The sequence below is a fragment of the Phaethon lepturus genome, unplaced genomic scaffold, assembly GCF_000687285.1.
Source record: "Phaethon lepturus isolate BGI_N335 unplaced genomic scaffold, ASM68728v1 scaffold33846, whole genome shotgun sequence".
NCBI classification, from domain to species: domain Eukaryota; kingdom Metazoa; phylum Chordata; class Aves; order Phaethontiformes; family Phaethontidae; genus Phaethon; species Phaethon lepturus.
In genome coordinates this window covers 33851-53953 of record NW_010548894.1, presented here as the reverse complement: position 1 = coordinate 53953, position 20103 = coordinate 33851, and the positions used below count along the sequence as shown (strand labels likewise).

The following is a 20103-nucleotide window of genomic DNA, read 5'->3' as shown; positions in this document are numbered from 1 at the left end:
CCGCTTGTGACCAGCCGCCAGCCGGATTAAATTTAATTAAATTAATTTAACACAGGAACAAAATACGTAGTCCATTTCACCGCTCATGTCCTTTTCTTTCTGGAAATATTAGGAGGAAGACACTTGTTTTTAAAACAGCGTCATACTGCCTCCTTAGTGACAGGTTAACAAATATGAATTCCAACACTAGCACAAAGTCATGATAGCCATTCAAATTATGATGCCCAAACCCAGACCTTTTTGCGTGCAGAGTTTTGAAAAGAGAAAAGATAACATGGCAAGAGAAGCGTGTGGATGAGGTGGAAATACTAGGAAACTGGTGTTGAAACTAGCCTGACAAATACTCAGCCAAGAATTTGCAGCTGACATTTTGATAACCAACCTGGAGGCCTGAAAATAAATTTATCTGCACACAGCGGAGAAGATGGGATGCTAGAAGAGTGGTCAGCTGTCAGGAACTGCTGTTTGCTCAAGAAGCTGATAGTCCCACAAAAACAGAGAAGGCACAGTGAGAACACACAAGGCCTTTAAGATGGTCCATTGCTGCCAATAACTGGCCTGTTGTGTCCCACATCACCCAGCAGTATGCTTTGGGTTGATAACATTGTCTGTATAGGTGACCAATTCCCATCCCTTTATACACGTGCAATCTTCTTCTCATCTTCAGTTATAACTCACTCTTATTTGCAGCCTTAGGGAAGTAGTACCAAAGATAAAAGGAACAAGTCAGAGATTAATTTTTATAATTTGCATTTTATCATTTTATTATTCGATAGGTTTCTTGGCTCGAGTTTCATTTTCTGATTCACTGTTTCTCACAGCACTACTAATTTTGAAAGTGCTGTAGTCCATGTCTAAGACCTGCACTCTTCTAGCATGTCATCTACAAGAAATTCTTGCTCTTGCAGTGGGACAGCAGGTTAACTGTGTTCAACACTACAAACCCAGCTTCACCCATCAAACCCAGATCTTTCCTGTAACACATCGTATGCCTCCTGATCTGGTATGTCTGTCATTTTTCAACAGTTCTAGAAAAATCAATAATCTAGTAGAAAGCCACAGTACAGTTTGCTTCCAAAAAGACTTTAAAAGACAAGCTTTCAGCTTTTCACATGTGCAAGCTGAGGCTTTCTGTGCGTTAATTCTGCCCTGGAGGGAAGACAGCTTTAGTTCTAACAAACTTTTTATTCAGGTCTATGCTGTACGTGCTTTTAAGGACAGTATGTGGGACCATCTCCCTACCTACATGGAAAAGTAGTTGCTTTGCTGAATCCATCATACAATGGATTAATATTTATGCAGTACCTCTGAAAGTCAAGAGAAGCAGTTTGAACAGAGATCACCTGAGCAGTGCAAGAGAAAGTCAGTTGGCATTTTTATGGCAATATTTAAATAGCTCATTTGTTAAGTACACTGCTGCTGCCCAAAACAAAACTGCAAGATCAAAATACATGGCCCAGTTTACTTACAGGTAGACAGAATCATGTCTGGTTGTCCACTTACATTCAGATGAAAATGCAAGGCGCTCTTCATCAGATGTGCCAGTAAAACAGCCCTAGCTGAGCTCTGATATGAAACATGGTAAACCACAAATACTGCTTAACCCCGCCTACTTACTTACCTTTTTATTTAAAAAAGCCCCAAACAGACTAGATACTAATCTCACATCTGTTTAAAAAAAAAGTTATGAAGTGTCTACTTTTTAGTATCAAACACACATTTTACAGAAAAAATTATTAAACTGTAATCAAGAAGGCTAAGTATTTCTTAAAAAAAGGAGGGGGGGAATACAGCAGAAATAATCACAGCATTTGGTTCTATTCAGATGAATTTTTGACCCTAACATTTGAAAAAATTCAGTTATAATAAAAAGGGGAAGAAGGACTGAAGTTGCTTAAGGATGAGTGAGCTCATCCAGAAGAAATGATGGTGTAGCATTTTAACCTGCCTTTGAAGACATCAGGAGAGTCAGCAAGACAGCTGCCTACAGAGGTGTTCTGATCCTTTCCAAAATTAACCATCTAAGGCTACATTCAACTAAAAAAATGCATTCATCTAGAAACTAGGTGCCTCACACTTCCTGACATCTTAAGTAAGTATCAAACCCAATGGCAGGTAGGCAGAAATTATCCTCAGGTACTAGAAAGAGGCAGGTGAAGGAGTCGGATTCAAAGCACTTACCCCACTGAGGAAACAGCTGTCAAAAGTCCACACAGTTAGGGTGCATTTTATCATACAAATTAATGATAAATATATAATTATTTTAAAGAAACAGGCTTAAGTTTCATTGGAAACTATTAATCACCTGATTTTCCTATGCTTCACTTAAGGGAAACATTACTTACTACTGTAGAATTCCTCATGATGTATTGTTGGAAGTACAGCATTGCCAACACTTTGCAAGGTCTCCACGGAAAAACTGGGGTGCAAAGGAGCAGTTAGAGAAGGAAGGACAAGCTTGGATTACCTTAGATCCTCCACATTCCTTTTTCTACTACAGGTAGAAAACCACTAGATTTTTTTCCTTTAACAAAACGTGCTGTTGGTAATTGACTGGGTAGTGGTTTGGACTCAACACTGACTGGCTGGTTTGCATAGTTGTGATAATATTCTGAGACTGTCATGAAAAAGGAAGTAGCCATTTAAACCTTTTCTGATGGCCTGCAATTTTTCAGTGGAATAGCATGAGAAAAGGAAAGCTTTTCTTCTTCTAAAAAACAAGAGGCTTTCTCCTTTTGAACCTAAAGGTTTAGACAAAGCAGTGCTGGGATCTAAGCATCTCCAAAATTAGTTATGGAAATACTCAAATGCAACAATGATTGAATGTATTAAGCTAACTACAGTTACATTTAATAATTTGATTGGAAATGAACTTCATCCTACTCCTCTCTGCCTACTTACCAAAAAAATTACAAAGTTTTGTGCAATCTATTTTTTATTACACATGACACAACAGCACAAGTAACAAAAGAAAAAGAAAACACACAATAGAGTTAATCAGGAGGTGTCTACAGCAAAACTGAAGTGTAAATTCTCATCATATGCACTGGTACAAAGTTAAATTGAAACAGGCTTCAGCAAGGGTATGGAGACATTAGCCTCCACATTAGGGGACAGGGCATGTAACTTCTAAAGAAAGTTCAGGCATTTCTGCACCGAATATCTTGTTATTGCCAAATTCATTTAAATATATATTCATACCACTATATAAATTTAGTATGGAGTATGTACACACGCGCAATAATCCATGTGTATATATATAGCACTATATTCACATGAACAATGAGTTTGGATTATGATGCACTGACAGTAAGTTATTGGCAACACATTAGTTAACATTCAGTTTATTTACATAAACATGTAGTATGACATTTTCTGCTAAGAACATAAAAGTTAGATCATTGTACATACAGATGACTGACAGAAAGAGGAGCCCTCCATAAACACACTTGAGAGTTTACTTACTTTCATTTACAACCTCATGTATCAAGCTGTGTAAGTGAAGGTAGGACAAACTTGTGCTTGAACATTTCAAGAGGAAAACACACTTTATAAATAAATGCATGGATTTTATATATTTACAATACATACAGCATATAAATTATTTTATAATTAACCCAAAACAAGGTACTATGGTACTCCAACAGCCAGCTGTGATGAATCTTGGACATTTTTCATGAGTAACATCAAGACTAGCCATGGGAGGTCTCTGGTTGACCAAACTGCCTAGAATGGCTTGAGGCATATCACAGCTCAGTTGTGTAACACGCAAAAAGCTTTGCTGCACTAAACTGAAGACTGTGCTCTTAACAACCTACTATGTGCATATCAGAGGCGCACATTTTGTGTTCTTGATGTGTCAAACACCCATCAACCAAGAAAACTGATGTTTCTGGAGAATCTCTGGAAACTTTTCAATGTCAGTAAATAGCCATTTATAGACACCTTCAATTTTTAAGCATGCAAATCACTACTAACACTACTGCCTGTGTGAAACTCCGAAACATGGACTGTATGTACATGAACCCAACCCACTAAATGCAAATTAGGCTCCTGGGCTTGGGCCACATTCAACCTGACAGCTTTTGCAATGCTGACTTTTCAGAGAAAATAAAGAGACTGCTAATATTGCTGAAGATACTGTGCTCATTTCCCAACATCACGTAAAACTCTCCTTATGCTGGAGTGGATCAGCTGTTACAGGTTCCCCACACTGTTTAGCAGCATCCAGCAGCTTACAGGATCAAGCTTTTAAAAAGAAATGGTGAAGCCACATCTCTGCAAAGTGGCTTCTTCCCTGTACTTGTGCTGCTGTTGTCTTTTTTCAGAAAGTATCTTCACCCTCTGCAATGTCAATGATTGTGTGAAGCAAGTCTTCAAAAGTCGGGCGCCCCTCTGGTTTCTAAAAATAAGAAGCATGCACAGCTGTGATCAGAAAGCAATAAAGTTGTCTTGACTTTGATAAATTATTGGTCTTGACATCATTCCGTGGCAATGAATTTACCGTTCCATTGGATGTGACATGCAAAAATATGTCCTTGTGCAGATTTTGGATGTGTCACTTAATCTCAGTAAAGATGACCTCTTTTAAGCTTTGAAAAGGCATAAATAGGTGTTGCTGGACTATGCTCTTCATATAATTCATTATTTTGCATAGTACTACATTTTTTCATTTTTCTTCCCCATCCCCACCTCCTCCAATGAACTGCCTCTATCATTTTTATGCAAGTTGTTCATGCTCCTAAGAATTTTGAGTGTCATTCTCTGAAGCCTCTTTTACTTCAACGTTATTTTCTGGACTCCAAAATGAGACTGACAGACTCACAGACTTACGCAACTGCATCCTTCATCTACTCTGTTTTCCACAGATTTCCTTATGTATCATAAGATCCTGTTTTATTTAATTATGGCTATACACTGAGGTAGTCTCTTCGCTGACCTTGCCACCACAGTTATTTTAGCATCTTCTGAATGTCTGGGTAACTTGCACTTTTCCTCCATTTACCAGCCTCTTTAGATTTGTATGAACTGCTGAATTTTGAAGCCTCAGTATTCACTTCCCTCTACAAATCATTAATAAATTTGTTAAATGAGGACTAAGGTACCTGCAGTTAATCATATTTTGTGACAAAGACTGACAGTATCTTGCTATTACTTGTGTCCCATTTGCGATTTGCAAAGATTCTTTCTCTCCCACGTGATGACTGCTTAGATTTTATTGTTAATAACCCCTGGTGAAATCAATAAATTTTTAGTCAATGCATTGATGTTAATATAAATCCTATAAACATATATTAATATTCAAAGAGCATTAACAAATAACTTATTATCTTCCAGGTAAGTTATTATTCTATTTTAATGGCCATTTCAATCAGGTTACCAAGTACAAAAAAAATTTAATGACCTGTAGTTTCCTGGCTCCTGGGAATAGATTTTTTTGAACTGCAGACATTGTTTGTCATTCTACAGCCCCCCACTGTTGTTTTTACCATATTTTCTGCTGCACAAACCAACTGGTTTGTAAATTTTAGATCTCTGCCAGCTGGTTTGATGACTAATCGCTCTCTGTTCCAGCACCTTCTCCCCAAAGACAAGCATCAGACAGTATGTCATCTTTATTACTGGACAAGAACAGTTTTTCCCCAGAACTTTTTGGCAAAGACTAACTAGAAATAAATCATGTAGCTCTTTCCACTCTTGGTTTCCTCGATTGCTCTCTCAAAATTAGAGGCTTCTTACTAAATGCACCTATTCTCTTAGGGACTTTCTGATTTAATACTAGAAAAACTGTTTTATACTGATTTAGTTGACAAAGTTTTAAACTTGGGTTTGCTACCCCATTGACCTCTGAAAATTGCAGAGTCAGTATCCTTTTGGATCAAGAGGATTAATATTACAGTGTATTTTTATTTTTCTTTATAAACCTTAGGATTTGTATTTAGATTCAACTGCAAGTTAATCTGTATTTCCTATATAATTTATAACCAGGTAGTGAAATATTCCTTTAAAAATATGTTCGGTCATTCTGGCATGTTTCTTTAACAATTAATAAACTGAGGCAATATAAAGTCAGGATCTCCACCTCTGGACCATTCTTGACTGAATATTTTTTTCTAGCAGTATCTGTACACAGATATAATCGTGACCAGCACAGATTTAGCAATTATTTTACTTTGTTACTAAATGCCTTTGCATACTTAATCCGACAGTCCGTTTATTTCACAGTTTCTTATCACATCTCTAGTTCAGTTGCAAAACAGGGGGAGATCTTTGTCTTCGCAATAAACACATGAACAGCTGAGAGAGCTGGATACAGTCAGAATGCTGCAACAGAGATCAACTCTTGTTGCTAGACTGACCTTTTTTCAATTCAAAGATCAAAAAAAAAAAGTATATACCTCCTGCCAGCACATCATCATCATTTCATACACCTGCTTACAGGCTAGTTTGGGCCGATACAAGCGATGCCCTTGGCTAACCATCGTTACCACTTCATAGTTGGAGCTTTTTTCAAAGGGCATTTTTCCTTCCGTAAATACTTCCCACATTAAAACACCTAAAAAAAAAAAAGAAAATAAACATTAAGAAAATAAGCAATAAATTATTAAAATATATATGTCTATTTTGAGCTCTGGGCTCAGGATTTCTGGCAGATAGGTAGTTTGAGATCCATATTCTAGAAAACGTTCACATGTCATCTCTGAACACATCTTATTCTAGTAGCATGGGTTTTAATAAATAACAGTTCTAAAGGTCTCCATGGAACTTTATGCAAGCATAAAACCGTGGCAAATGGTTTCTCTGAGCTGTCTGAATCCTCCTCAATAACTGGAGCTTAATTGATATTGATAAAATGTAAAAATACTGCTTTCTTTCAATGATGAATGTCTTACCAAATGACCAGACATCTGACTTGCTGCTGAATCGGCTGTAATTAAAAACTTCTGGGGGGCACCATTTCACAGGAAATTTAGCCCCTGAGGAGCTTGTGTATTGATCATCAAGGACATACCTAAAACAAGGGAGAGAAAAAAAAAAAAAAAGCATTTTATCCTTCAGTCAGCCTCCAAGCCTGCAAATTATAATTTATATTTGGATTTGAATATTAAAAGCTCATATTGCCACCTAATGGCCATGACTGTTAGCTTCACACAGCTTCCCTGGAGCAGTACTAAGATTTCAGTCAAGACCGGTTCATTTTTCTGATGGCCTCAGAGTCGGCTTCTGTGATTATTAGCTATACAAAACAGGTCTAGGCCACCTGCAAGTTAAATGTCTGTATTAAGAGAGAAAATGATGCAAAAGCATAAATTTCTCGCTCTGTTTCTCACTGGCCAGTCTGGGGACATGCAAGCTCGGTAGCACAGAAAGGTGGCAAAAGCCAAGAGGAGCATGGTCAAACCATGGTGCTTTAACACCTTTCATGTAGGTGCTGCTCGCCACCCCACGCCTCGCACATGCATCACCCACCCAATGTAACACCCACGGGTGCTAACAAGGGCAGGAAATTAACCCCTCTCCAGGTCTCTGCACCTCTCAGCACTTTGGCTAGTGAGACGCAACTCTGAACCATCTATCCCAAGAGTATCCCAAACTCACTGAACAGCCTCTTTCTATCATTTATTTACCGAAATACAAGTTAACAACTATTATCTCTACAGCATGAGCTCTGCTGCCCGAGACACAAGCTCTAATATGCCTCCTGCATCACTACAAGATTAAAATTGGTAAGATTTTCACAGATGCTACAGAAAGTTGCCACTAGAAGACCAGGCAGACCAGAGAGTCAGTTCAAAGCCAGGCCTCTCATGGTAAGCGGTAGACACACTCACTTCTCTAGAGTAAAAACTGCCTAGTTTTGATTTTCCAGCATTAAAATGAGTAAGGAAACAGACAGATGACCACAGAATGAACAATCTTTAAAGGCACTGGGGAAAAAAAAAATTAACTAAAGGATGTTCCCCAGAGAGGTCAAAAAAAGACCATTTTTGTCCATAATTTTGCTGCGTGCGTGTTGCCTTATGACTAAGTAGGTGATTTTTTTCCAAATCCACACAAATGTGTTTGCACACTCAGCCATACCTTGTCATCCCAAAATCTGACACTTTGACCACTCCTGCATCACTCACTAAGCAGTTCCTGGCAGCCTGCAAAGGGAAAGGTTAGAGCTGGATGAAAAACTTGCAGTCTCTTGCAGACAAAATTACAATGGTCTAACAACGACTTTGTTCTCATTGATTAGCAAGTTCACCAGTTTCCCAAGTTCAGTGGTGTATTCTCATTATGCTCTGGAATAAAAAGTACATGTGCATTTGTTCTTGAGAGTACTTGCTTTGACAACTAAACCATTTTGTAAAAATGCACCAGAAAAAATTGTCATCTCGAGGGATTAATGAGTGGTGAAAATGGCACCAGTACAGAACAGAGATATGCTGTTATGTCAGTGCAAGTAGCTATCAACTCTTTATAAACACCTCAGGGATATTTTATTCCATTTTCTCAGGGGAGAGAAACCGCTCATGTTTTTCTATATGGGGCAGCTTTAGAGAGTCACTTAGAACCTCAAGAGCCAACTTAAACTCCTTAAAATTTTCTGCAAGAACAAAAGCAGTCATTTACAAACAGGCTGTTTCAAAAGGATAGAGGTAAGTTCAAAAATAAAAAATTTTAAAAAGAGTGTATTGCCTAATGGGATGTTACCAGGTCTCTGTGGATAAAGCTGTTTCTCTCCAGGTACTCCATTCCTTCACATACATCTTGGCACATCGTGAGCAGGATGTCTTTACTCAAAACTCCCCGTTTTTGTCTCAGGTAATTGAGAAGGCAGCCATGCTCCATGAACTCTGTCACGATGTAAATAGGTCTCTGTTGTGTGCACACACCATACAGCTGAACTAATTTAGGATGCGTTAGCTTCCTGAAAAGATTGAGATTGTGTCATTATTACTTCCTCCTCCCAGCGCTAGCTTTCCACCCCACAGAACTGCAAAAATACCACCTGCCCCAAGTGTTTTTTTTATAATCAGTATACAGCAACACAGGCCTAGAACGAGCAATAAAGTGCCACGCACACAACTCACATCATTACTTTAGCTTCTTCAATGAAATCCTCTTCATACATCGCACCTTCCCGAATTGCCTTGATGGCCACTTTATACTGTGCCCTCCATTTCCCAAGGCGCACGACACCGAACAGACCGCTCCCCAGTTCTCTCATGAACGTCAGTTCCGAGGGATTAATTTCCCATTTCTCTGCAAAACAGAACTAGTGAGAGTCCGTGACTCCTGTACTAAGGAACCTACTGGCCTTGTAAGTGATAAGGAAGCGGAAAGGGAAACCGAATTACAAGCAAATTAGGGAATTTTGGGAGAAAGCGTCTTGGAATTTACTTGAAAACTGAACACTTCTGTACTTCACAAAACAAGTTTTTAGGTAGACATGACCTTTAAGCAGCCCCTGACCAACACAGAAGGCAAAACTCAAACTTTCCTGAGGCCAGTAACTACATTGATATTATCAGACTTGATTTCAACAAGCTGCCATCATAGAAAGTTGTGCCAACGCGTAGCGGCTGCTCACATCACCTGATGTGCCATGCTTAAATCAGGTTATTCCAAATTTGTATAAAAAAAAAGCAACCCCTCCACAGGGATCAAAGGGTGAGTCAGAAGTCTGGAGGCTTACGACGGAACCAAAGGCACAGCTCTTTAATCAGGCAGAGCTTAAGGTGTCTCTTCAAAAAAGCGTGGAGGAAGACGCCGAATTCCCCTGGAGCACTGGCAACACGTTCTGCCTCTCCCCACCGTGCCCTTGCCCCACACGCCTACCACCAGCTGTGACGCCATTGCATGCCGATACTCCGAGCAAGAGTCTCCAAGGCACAGCTTGGACCCGCGTCAGTTAGTATAGCCGATCACAGCACAAAATGAGGTCCTTTCAAAATATTGTAGCATCTCAACACACATAAAATCATTAGAAAAGATGATCATCAGAAAATATAAAACACAATTACCATAGCTGAATCCTGCTGTTGTTGGTGCTGTTGTCTTCTTCGGGGTCACTGGGTAACGCAGCCTGGTAACGAGACCTGAGGTTCAATGACATTTCAAGAGACAGTTTATTTCTGAAATCGTGCCAGGCAGCAAATCAGCCACTTGTTCACTGCAAACTTCAACACTGATTAACAATAAGCTTATCGTTACCTACAGCTTTGATCGTATTTTCCACTATTGCATTGTGTTGACTATTCAAAGTGGCTACAAGAAATACACAGGAGCACTCACTGCATCTAATTTGTTGCATCATCTTTACTGCTGAGAGGTGGATATAGATACATGCATACGTATTTGGGCTTTACTGGCACCAATAAAGGCTGAGGACCCCTTTCACAAATCAGATCAGAACAATTATCTAAAACTCACAATGTTACTTTTGATCATTTCTGTTTCACGCATATAAATCCCACCAGTTTCACACGAAGATTTTATATATACAAAATAAATGCTGCATGCTAGCTGAGTATTCTCCTAAAATCTTGTCAGAATCTTTTTGTCAGAACTTGATATGACAAAAGGAATGAAGCAATTAAAAATGAGTAATAAAATCAGTTATAATAAATCAAAAGCAGGGTTATGTTTTTGAAGCATATTTTCAGAAAGGCATTTTCCAGAATATATTCAGGAAAAGCTGGGTCATCCGAGTTTGATATAAACGTCTGGAATATATAGCTCATGAGAGAAATTTAGGCACAGACTGGACTTGAAAAAAATATAGTATATTAGAATTTGTGCCTTGAATCTGATTCCTAAATTCTCCCCCATCCCATCGTAAAGTGGGTGGGCACCAACATCAGCCATCAGCTAGAGATCTGAAGTGTCTAACCTTTACACGACTCATCTCTAGGGATTTCCCCGAACACCACATTACCGTTCACCTCATCTGTTGGCTATATGGGAAGGTGAGATCATTTTAAGCAGTGGTGACTCGCAGGTAAAAAGCCTGTGCCTGGAGAGTATTCCATTCCCATCCATCTGCTGTGGGTTACCAGCAGCTGATGGAGACACCGCGTGGAGCTAAATGAATGATTTTTCCTGACTCGATACAGCTACTCTGTTACTCTGGGGACAGTAACATAGTTATATATTTTTATACATATATATTTACACAAAACCATTCAAATTATTGCCTACATTGAAAAAAATGTGAGTGTAGCATCTCATGCCTTCCCTGAAAAAGAAGTATCTATAAAAACCCAAAAAACTTTCATTAAAACCCTAAAACACTTCACACTCCTTTTCAAGTTAACTCTCAGTGACAGAAGTAGTCCAGCTCATCTACCTGCTGCATTATGTTTGTGATACTCAATTATTTCTGGAATGGAGTTAAAGAGATGTTTTTCTGCGAGGTAGTACTGCTTCGGTGACGTCACTGTTTCTTTTATATGGTAGTGTCTTATTCCTGATGAACCTTCTCTGGAAGAATAACAGCAATAATAATAATGACAATAATAACAACAACAATTAGGAATAATACAATGTCATTTTTTGTGAAGTTTTTAAGAGGAGCACATCGACTAGGAAAAGGAAACTGACAGGGCCAGTGCAGGTGCTCAGTGTTACACACCTCAGGAACAGCTTGAGTGTCAAAGATCCCAAGTGCTGGTGACTCGCCTCAGACCAAGTTGAAGATTAACTCGTAAAAGGTTAGTTTTAAGCCTGGCAAGCTCCCCAGTCCAGCCTGACGCACGCAGATGCAAACACTTGGGCTGGCAGGAGGGGAGACCAAATGGGGTCAGGGAGCAAGACCTCTTTCCTTGGGTGGAGGTTCAGCTCTATGGTGGATTAAACCAAACGTGACCTAACCACGGAGTCGAGAAGCTCATTTTAGTCACCCGTCTTTCCTATCACAGCAGCCCTCATTTCTTTGTTGAGCTCTCTCCTGGGCTTTCCCCCAGCCCCACGGGTTTGGATACGGATGCAAATGGATTCGGACAAGACATGGCATGCAGAGCAGCCACAGAAACTCACCCGCCAAATTTTGTATAAAGGGAAACTGTATATAGGCCAGGCTGACTTGAGTCTCTCACCACAAAACCACCTTCTTTATCCTAGAACACAAGCACATCGACAGTTTTGTACAAGCGGTTTAAGTCGCATGCCTCTCCCACTCGTTCTGTGACTTGCGCACGCCAAAACCAGCACGAGGTGCTGCGCTCACCTCGTTCCTGAGGAGCTGCTCTGCCTTGCTTCTGTTCAGGTTTCTGCTGTACCACCTGCAACACAACATCAGTAACCAAAACTCCTCCGAGGTGCGCGATTTACATAAAACGCTTACGAAGCATTACAAAGCTACGGATCCAATACATTTAGCATAAGCGAAAGTCAAGAACTGAACCTTCGTTAACCTACAAAAATCAGCCTCTATGACACTGTGCAGTTATCCCACAAAAACTCCCCGAAACAAATCCAGCGAGACCCCACAGAAGCCGATGACGTTCGGGTAATTGAACTAATTTTGCAGCAGAAGCGCTTCTTGAGCCCGCGCGGGCCGCTGGCGGTAGCGGCCCTGAACAGCAGCCCGAGGGCAGGCTGGCAGCCCCGGAGAAGCAGCTGCCCGCAGGCCGGTCGAGCCACCCGCAGCGCTGGCTGCTAGACGGGCATTTCATCTGCTAACTCCATGGTTCTGGTTCTCCGGGGAGGACCCACCTACGAAAGGGGAGGTCGAAAGTGAATTAAACGTCACGGTTGCACCTCCCCAAGCTCTGCGCTGCACAGGCAGGTTAACGCAGCCACAGAAGCACCGACATTTCAGCCACCTGCAGCCAACAGTACAAAGAGGAAAAACGCGCAGCTCGCAAACGGCGCGGTACAATCGTTTTGAGCCATGCCGTCGCGGTGGCAGCCGAGCAGGGAAGTGAGGGAAGGGGCACAGCAGCCCCTAATCAAGTTCCGCTGTTCCGGAGATGGTGGTTTCTCGCCCTTGGCAGATGACCTGGAGCAACGCTCCCTGGGCTGCGCAGTGACTCAGAATTACGGTCCCGAGGTGGTAAGGCACAGAGTGGCTGGACCCGATAAGGCAGCCCGGTTCCTTCCTTCCCTTTCTGCCAGCCCCGTGGCCCGGCCCAGAGCGGGGCAGGGCTCTTAGCATCTTGGCCTCTAAGATGTGAAAGCAACAAAGAACAAGTCCCTCAGGCAAAGCTGAGGGCAAAATCCCCAGACTACATTCTACCTTCTGTCAAAACACAGCCGTAGGAGCCATACGTGGCTGAGAGTAGAGTTCTGGAGCTACTCACATGGTAGTACACGTTAGCGTACGTACCTACCGCTCCGTTTTGCCTAAAAGTCATGAAATACGTCTTAAGCTCTCAGGCGCGACAGTTGATGCTGTACTGAAATTTGAATATCAAGAACAACAGGCTTGGAGATTACAGTGTTAAATTTTATCATGGTGTTCTTCAGTAAGTACTCCATAATTAAACATCAACTGGCAGAAGCTTTTTTTTAAAAAAGCTATACTTTTATAGCTGTTAAGTTATACGCATACACTGAGGCTTAAAGTGCACAGAGTGACATCTTTTCTTGAAAATTAAAGCTGCCTTCCAAAATCTCAGATCTGTTATGTTTACTCTGATTTCCACTGTTTTCTACTCTATTATCTTACTGGCTCACACTTTGGATAGACATGTCACTTTAATATTGAAAAAAACATTCAGTACATTTATAATGGGTAAATTTCCTTTAAAGTTTCCCTTTGTCTAGCAGAGAATTGGAAGGAGGGGTTTTTTTTGCTTTAATAGCGACAGCCTAAAAACTACATGCCTGATGGCCATCTCACTGACCTGACTCTACATTATAAATCACAGCAAAATCAATGAGGAGAATCAGAACATATGCCTGTTTCAAATATTTAAGTTTCATCTCTGAGATAATTGCTACCATATGTAAATAATTGCTTTCAAAACTTTAAAAATACATTGTCATTCTTAAAGCATTGGTTTCATTTTATGATCTTCCAGATTTTAATTCAAATATTCACTTACTCATATTGATCGAGGTTGTTGGACTTCTTTCCTGTTACGTAGTTGCTTGGAATATAACCTTGTTTTCTAAAAAAATATGTAATATGAGTGAAAACATTTAAAATTGCATGCCTAGAAGACGGTGTTTCATTCTACTGATTACCAGAGGTCCCTCGCTGTAATTTATTTATTACTGACCCACCCACTCTACTGCTGATTATACAGAAACTGATTTTCCCCATCAGCATCTCTGTATTAACTTTCAGTGCGCCTCAGAGAAGTGACACGAGCAGAAGTGTCCAAGAAAACCAGCAGAAGGGGTGAAGAAGAGTGACTCCCTACTGCTCTGTCACTTCTGTGCTCACAGGTCCCAGCCAGTCACTGGAAATACGTCTGGAGCCTGCCATGCCCAATAACTCGCAATTACTCCTGACATTGCTCCAGGGACCCGATAAATACTGAAGTATGGAAACCTTCACCTTTAAAACCACAGGGAAAAATTTTAATTTAGGGAATGTAAAGCTGTAGTCATTAAGGCATCGCACTGCAACTCTCAGCTCATTCAAAGAGTGGCCCTAATGATCCAGCTATTAAATAACACGACGATTATTCAAGTCTGGGAGTCGGAGCCTGCCGAGTTGAGCGTTAGCCATATTGCTCCCTAATGAGCCGTTCCCCAGGGAAGCGGGCGTACTGCGCCAGCCTGGCCAGGCTGTGCAGGCTGGCTGCTGCGTTAATTGGGAAACCATAAAGCCTGACAGAAACCACAACTGGAAAAGCTTCCAGTGCTGCAACAGTCATTGCACTCAGGGCCCACTAGCCATTAAGAACTGCACTTCTAAAAATTGGTTTCTGGGGGGCGGAGGGGAAAGATACAGATGAGATTTCAAGGCTGGGGTCCAAAGCGGGGTCTAATACGGTTATTTGTTGATACACAGTAAATCTGAACTGCTACAACAGGGAAACAGACTTACGAACTTTATAACAAAAAAGGAGGAACTTGTGTTTACCCATATTTGTCTCTCGCTTTCCACCAGTGAATGTCATTCTTCTCAATCACCGTATATTCTTCACCTTTCTCTAATCTTAAATCATGATGTTCTGTAGGCTCGAAGTCATACATTGCTACCACTATCTCCTCCTCTTCGTTGCCATTTTCTTCAACTGGAGGAGCTGGTGGCGGAGGCCTTCGCTGAAAACAACCCAACGTTATCAGTTCACCCCGCTCCCCTCCGTCCTGACTCCGACACCAGTGCAAACCAGCTGAGCATCCCGGAGGCAAAAGCTGGGCTAGTTCTGGGTTGCCCCAGGAGCTGCTGGTGGCCCGGCGAGGCCACTGGGGCAGGTGGAGGATGATCGACGCGGGTGGTCCCCATGGGGCCGGCTCACGCCGCAGCTGCCGGCGAAAGGGCAGCACTAGCTGGCCTTGGCTTTTCAACCAGCGGTCGCCTCTCCCACCCACAGCACAGGGACAGCTAAGAGGTGACCCTAAATTTCAATGGGATTTTCTCCAGCCTGGGCTTGAGACAGAGCGCGATGCCCACTGACATCTACAGAAAGAGACCTTTGCTGCAGGATGGGGAAAGAATCACAGGAAATCTAAACACCATCTCAAAACCCAGCGATTACCTATTCAATATTTTGAAGACTCTACCTACCGCACTTTTTTCTGGCACTGGAGACGGCAATCTCATTACACCTAGAAGCAGAGCATAGGAAAGGATCTGTGTCTATCCATTTAGCTAGAAATTTAAAAACTGAATAAAAGGTTTACATTTCAGATAAGGTTTTAATATCTTAATGAGCCTTCCGGATAGTTTAGTAAGTCAGAAAGAATAGACAGCTCCAGTTAGGCATTAGGAAAACACTGACTAAATATTCTTGCAAAAAAAATCCTAAATCAGGTGGCAGGCTACATTCACCACAGGATTTGGCAATATCTGTGCCACACCTGAGCATGCCATGCAGAAATCCTGGAACCAGTTCTCAGATGCAGAAATATATGGGGAAAAAAAAAAGAGAGATAAAAACAGTTGTATAAAAAGGAAGCAGTGTTCCTGTCACCATGATAACTAAAAGTGTTCCTATCAACATCTGCTCTTCTAAAAAAAAAAAAATAATACTCCCCCTGACTCTTGCTTCACTAAAGGCATAAATGTTGTATGTAATTTTTTATTACTTCTCTGAGTTCCAAGAATACTTTTTTCTCCCATGCTGCTTTTTGCCCCACTTAAAAGGCTGAGCTATATGTCAGGTTTTAAATCTTCCTGACGAACAAGGCTGACCACAAGCCACTGTTTATTCTTCAAGTCTTTTAATGCAATTAAATCCACAGGTCCTTAATGTTCCCATTTAAGGCCCTGAGATGTAGGAAACCATCGGGCACTGCTGATTTCACCGGGAGGTAAGCAATGGCTCAATTTCTTTTCCTACTATGGAATTTTTCCTTAAATCAAGGACTAAATTACTGTATCTGTATGTAGAGCGGTATTTCAGTGAGGGTCACACTTGCACATCTCTGCATGCTACAGCATCCGCTGCTGAACAAGCGGAACCTGGGATTTGGACGCTGGAAGATGCACGTGCCTACGGAAGGCACGGTTCATCCAGGTTCAGCATAGGGATGTTTACAAACCTCTAAGAAAATTCAGTCCCATGTCTGCAAATACATTAAGCCCTCTTGTATCATTTTTACACTGGTGTGGTAATACCGAATGCAACACAGTCGTTATTCTTTTACAAGGGTACGTAGAAGTTATTTACTTAAAACTGAAGAGCTGGCAAGGATTTCTAGCTGAATCTTTTTCACCATCAGGTTTTATCCTCAGTGTGAGGTTAACACTTGGTCAAATAAGTTTCAGATGGGAAAAACAAGCCAAGTGAAAAATAAATTCAGCAGCCTCAGTGATTCCTTTCAGCTGTTTCTAAACATTTTTCAGAGGACAATTTACTGGCTTTTATATTTTTAACAAAATGCTTGGGAATTAAACAAACGTTTTGATTTACTTTAGGCACAGTATCAATGATTCACTCTGCTTTATAAATTTGCCTGATGTCTAGGGCACTCAGGTGTGATGACAGGATCATAGAAAAAAGCACATGCCAAAACAACTTCCTATGAAAACATACGTACTTACTGTTTTCAAAAAGATTATATTTTTCACATCCAGGCGCTAATTTTTCTGTCTGTCTGCAACACTGATAAATTCCCTCTGTCCAAAATTTAGGATGATATTTTACCATTATATTGCTGTTGTTCTTTATTTCTACAAGAAAGAGCATATATGGAAAGATTTAAAAATCTGGAAGAGGGACATATTTAATAAATATTACAGTATCTTTGACATGAAGCATAATCTTAATTTTTTTCCTTACTTCAGCATTGCTTCTCTTAGGGACCTTCTTGCAAGTTTACAAGGGGTAATACAATGATTTGTAGAGGACATTTTTAGGATAGTACAATTAGTGTTGTGGAAGGAAAGACAGCTGACATTTGTCTTTATGCCATGGCACAACACCTGCGTTTGGTCTGAAAGGCTCCTTACCCCCCTCTTATGGGCTTGCTGAGTTTCAGAGGTTAGTTATTGCCCTGTTGGTCCTTAGCCCAGGAATTATTTCTTATTACTTTACAGAGCATCTGCAAGTAATGTGAGCATTTGATGGTGGCAGAAAGTATTAAGAGGTTTTTTGGGGGAAGAAGATCTTTACTGACTATGACAGCCTTAATCAGATCGCATCTCAGGGTAGATGGCTCCTGTCATTTTACATCCGTTTAAGTCCCACAATATTGTCTAGCTACATGTATGCAAACAATGAGCTGGCCCAATAAAAATAAAAATCTGTGGGTATATGCAACAGAAGCTCTACCATTTTATTCTTCTATCTTGTTGTGGGTTGACGCCAGCCAGCAGGAAACACCCACACAGCCGCTCAACCCACCCCCCCGACTCAGGACAGGGGAGAGAACAGAAAGAGCAAGAGGGGAAAACTTGTGGCTTGAGATAAAGAGAGTTTAATAACCAAAAGAAAGAAGAAAAAACAAACAAAGAAACCACAGAGTGATTTAAAGGCAATCGCTCCCTATCTCCCACCAAAGCAGACCAATGCCAGGCCAGTCTCTCAGCAATGGCCAATACGGAAGCCAAAAATCTCCAATCCCCATCTTCCTCTACCTCAGTTTCTATTGCCAAGCACGGCGTTATACGGCCTGGAATATGCCTTTGGCCAGGCCAGCTGTCCCAGCTCCCCCAGCCTCCTCGCTGAGGGAACGGAGTGGGGAAAAAGGCAAAGCCTCCCCGCTGCGCCAGCACCGCTCAGCAACAGCTACCGGGCTGGTGCGTTTTCAACACTGTTTTGGCCACAAATGCAAAACACAGCACCAAGGTAACTCCACCCCAGCCAGACAGCTCAAGTAAAGGTATCTAATCATGTCAGGTGTTAAGTAGGAGCAATTTCCATTACCTTCTTTCAGATTCCTCACCCACTGATCCCGGCTTTGTGCACTCGGTGCAAAAATATAAAGTGTATTGGCATCATATACAACCTGGAAGAGGGGATAAATACAGATATTCACCTGGTAATATTCATTTATTTATTCCTCAGGAAAAAGAACAAGACAAATGACTGTTACATTTGGCAATACTAGTGCCCTCAGCCACAAAAATGCAGAAACTGGGAGAAGGTTTTTCAGGTTTACTATTCACACATGGTGCTTTCAGCAGAATACGGAAGGATTTTGTAATGGTATATTATCTTGAAAGCATTCCTTCAAACATTTCCTTCACACTTTGCTTTGTTCATTCTTCACCATGTGTCTTCTAGAAACAGTTCCATTTAACTGCTAAACCTATTTCATAATCAGACATCCTTTGTTCCCAGCCATTTCATAACTCCTTGTGGTTCTGTACTGCTCTGGGGTGATTCCTGACTTTTTCTTCACTGCTTGTGTTGGTGGAAAGCAAGTATTGCCCTGGGAGAAAGGGGCCAGAGTCCCCCTGAGGCAGTGGGCTTCACCATCACTCCAACAGTTGCCTCTATCGTAAGCATCCAAACCGCCATATCTCAACATTTCTTCTTCCCCTCTAAGCACTCCATGTTTATTTCCATTCAGTTCACAATGGAAGAAAATGCAACAATTTATCTTTATTTTCTTGCATAATGTAATGGTAATAAAATTGAACGTGAAAGAATGAAGACAGGGAAAATGGGCTGCCAGTTAACCCATTTTGGGGGAAGACCAGGACAAGGCACTTTCCAGGCAAAACGCAAGCAGAGAAGGTGGGGAAAAGAAAGAGACCAAATATATGAGGTACAACTCCCAAAAGGAAGGGACTGCAGGGGGAGAAGAGCTTGCTGGGGACAGTTTTTAATCACTGAACCTGAACCACCTCTGACACAGCCCCAGAGAGCCAGAGAAATGACAATAATTTCAAGCAAGTTACATACAAATGGCTTGGCACTGTTGAAAAGAACATGACAATTTATGTTTTATATAAAAGGAACATACCTGAAATGGATATTTATTTTGACAGGGAATAATACCATCACTTTTTACAACTTCTACACATTTAATCCTTGAAATATCCACAGATCCCTTTCTGTACTTTTTCTACAAGAAAAAAAAAAATATGTCAAATATAACAATTTATTTAATTCTCTTTTTTTTTCCGGCAGAGACTTCTTGCTTTCTTTTCCATTTATGATACTGATGTTGCTTTAACTGCAGAAGTCATTTGAAAAATGAGAGAGAGGGTGTAAAGACCTACACTGGTGAAAGTGCAAAGTACAGTGCAATTGCTTAGTAAAAAGTACCACTTATTTCTATATAAATATTTCTGTATTTCAGTTGTAGTCATGGGTTTAATCTACTCTTCTTTGCAAAAAAAAAAAAAAAACACAACTTCGGTACAGATGAAGGAAGGCTTCCCCCTTGCTAATTTTAAGTTATGATTAAAATCCATGAGGAAAATAGGTGCCAATGCATCGTATCATCTGCTCCCTCACTCTGCTGCTGAAGTGCTCCTTCCATTTTGTGGCTACTGCCGTATTTCAGCAAATTTCCAGAGAAACTGGGACGCTGCTCAAG

The 20103-nt window shown here is 41.0% G+C and overlaps 1 protein-coding gene across 2 annotated transcripts in view; it reads right to left on the bottom strand.

The window, feature by feature from the left end:
- Positions 1 to 4084: 4084 nt before the first annotated feature.
- Positions 4085 to 20103, bottom strand: part of TEC (tec protein tyrosine kinase) — a 31470-nt gene continuing 15451 nt past the window's right edge. The window contains exons 2-17 of one of the 2 annotated variants that reach the window (XM_010290122.1): positions 19525 to 19626; positions 18480 to 18561; positions 17156 to 17284; positions 15677 to 15717; positions 15029 to 15210; positions 14040 to 14105; positions 12218 to 12272; positions 12028 to 12107; positions 11339 to 11472; positions 10014 to 10088; positions 9081 to 9252; positions 8701 to 8917; positions 8083 to 8147; positions 6894 to 7012; positions 6399 to 6556; positions 4085 to 4402 (exon numbers count right to left, since the gene is read on the bottom strand). In XM_010290122.1, coding sequence (XP_010288424.1) covers positions 4325 to 4402; positions 6399 to 6556; positions 6894 to 7012; positions 8083 to 8147; positions 8701 to 8917; positions 9081 to 9252; positions 10014 to 10088; positions 11339 to 11472; positions 12028 to 12107; positions 12218 to 12272; positions 14040 to 14105; positions 15029 to 15210; positions 15677 to 15717; positions 17156 to 17284; positions 18480 to 18561; positions 19525 to 19626 — 1755 coding nt within the window. In that variant the 3' untranslated portion in view covers positions 4085 to 4324. Of the gene's footprint in view, positions 4403 to 6398; positions 6557 to 6893; positions 7013 to 8082; positions 8148 to 8700; positions 8918 to 9080; positions 9253 to 10013; positions 10089 to 11338; positions 11473 to 12027; positions 12108 to 12217; positions 12273 to 14039; positions 14106 to 15028; positions 15249 to 15676; positions 15718 to 17155; positions 17285 to 18479; positions 18562 to 19524; positions 19627 to 20103 lie in introns of both variants that reach the window. The other variant, XM_010290123.1, reaches the window with a different exon arrangement.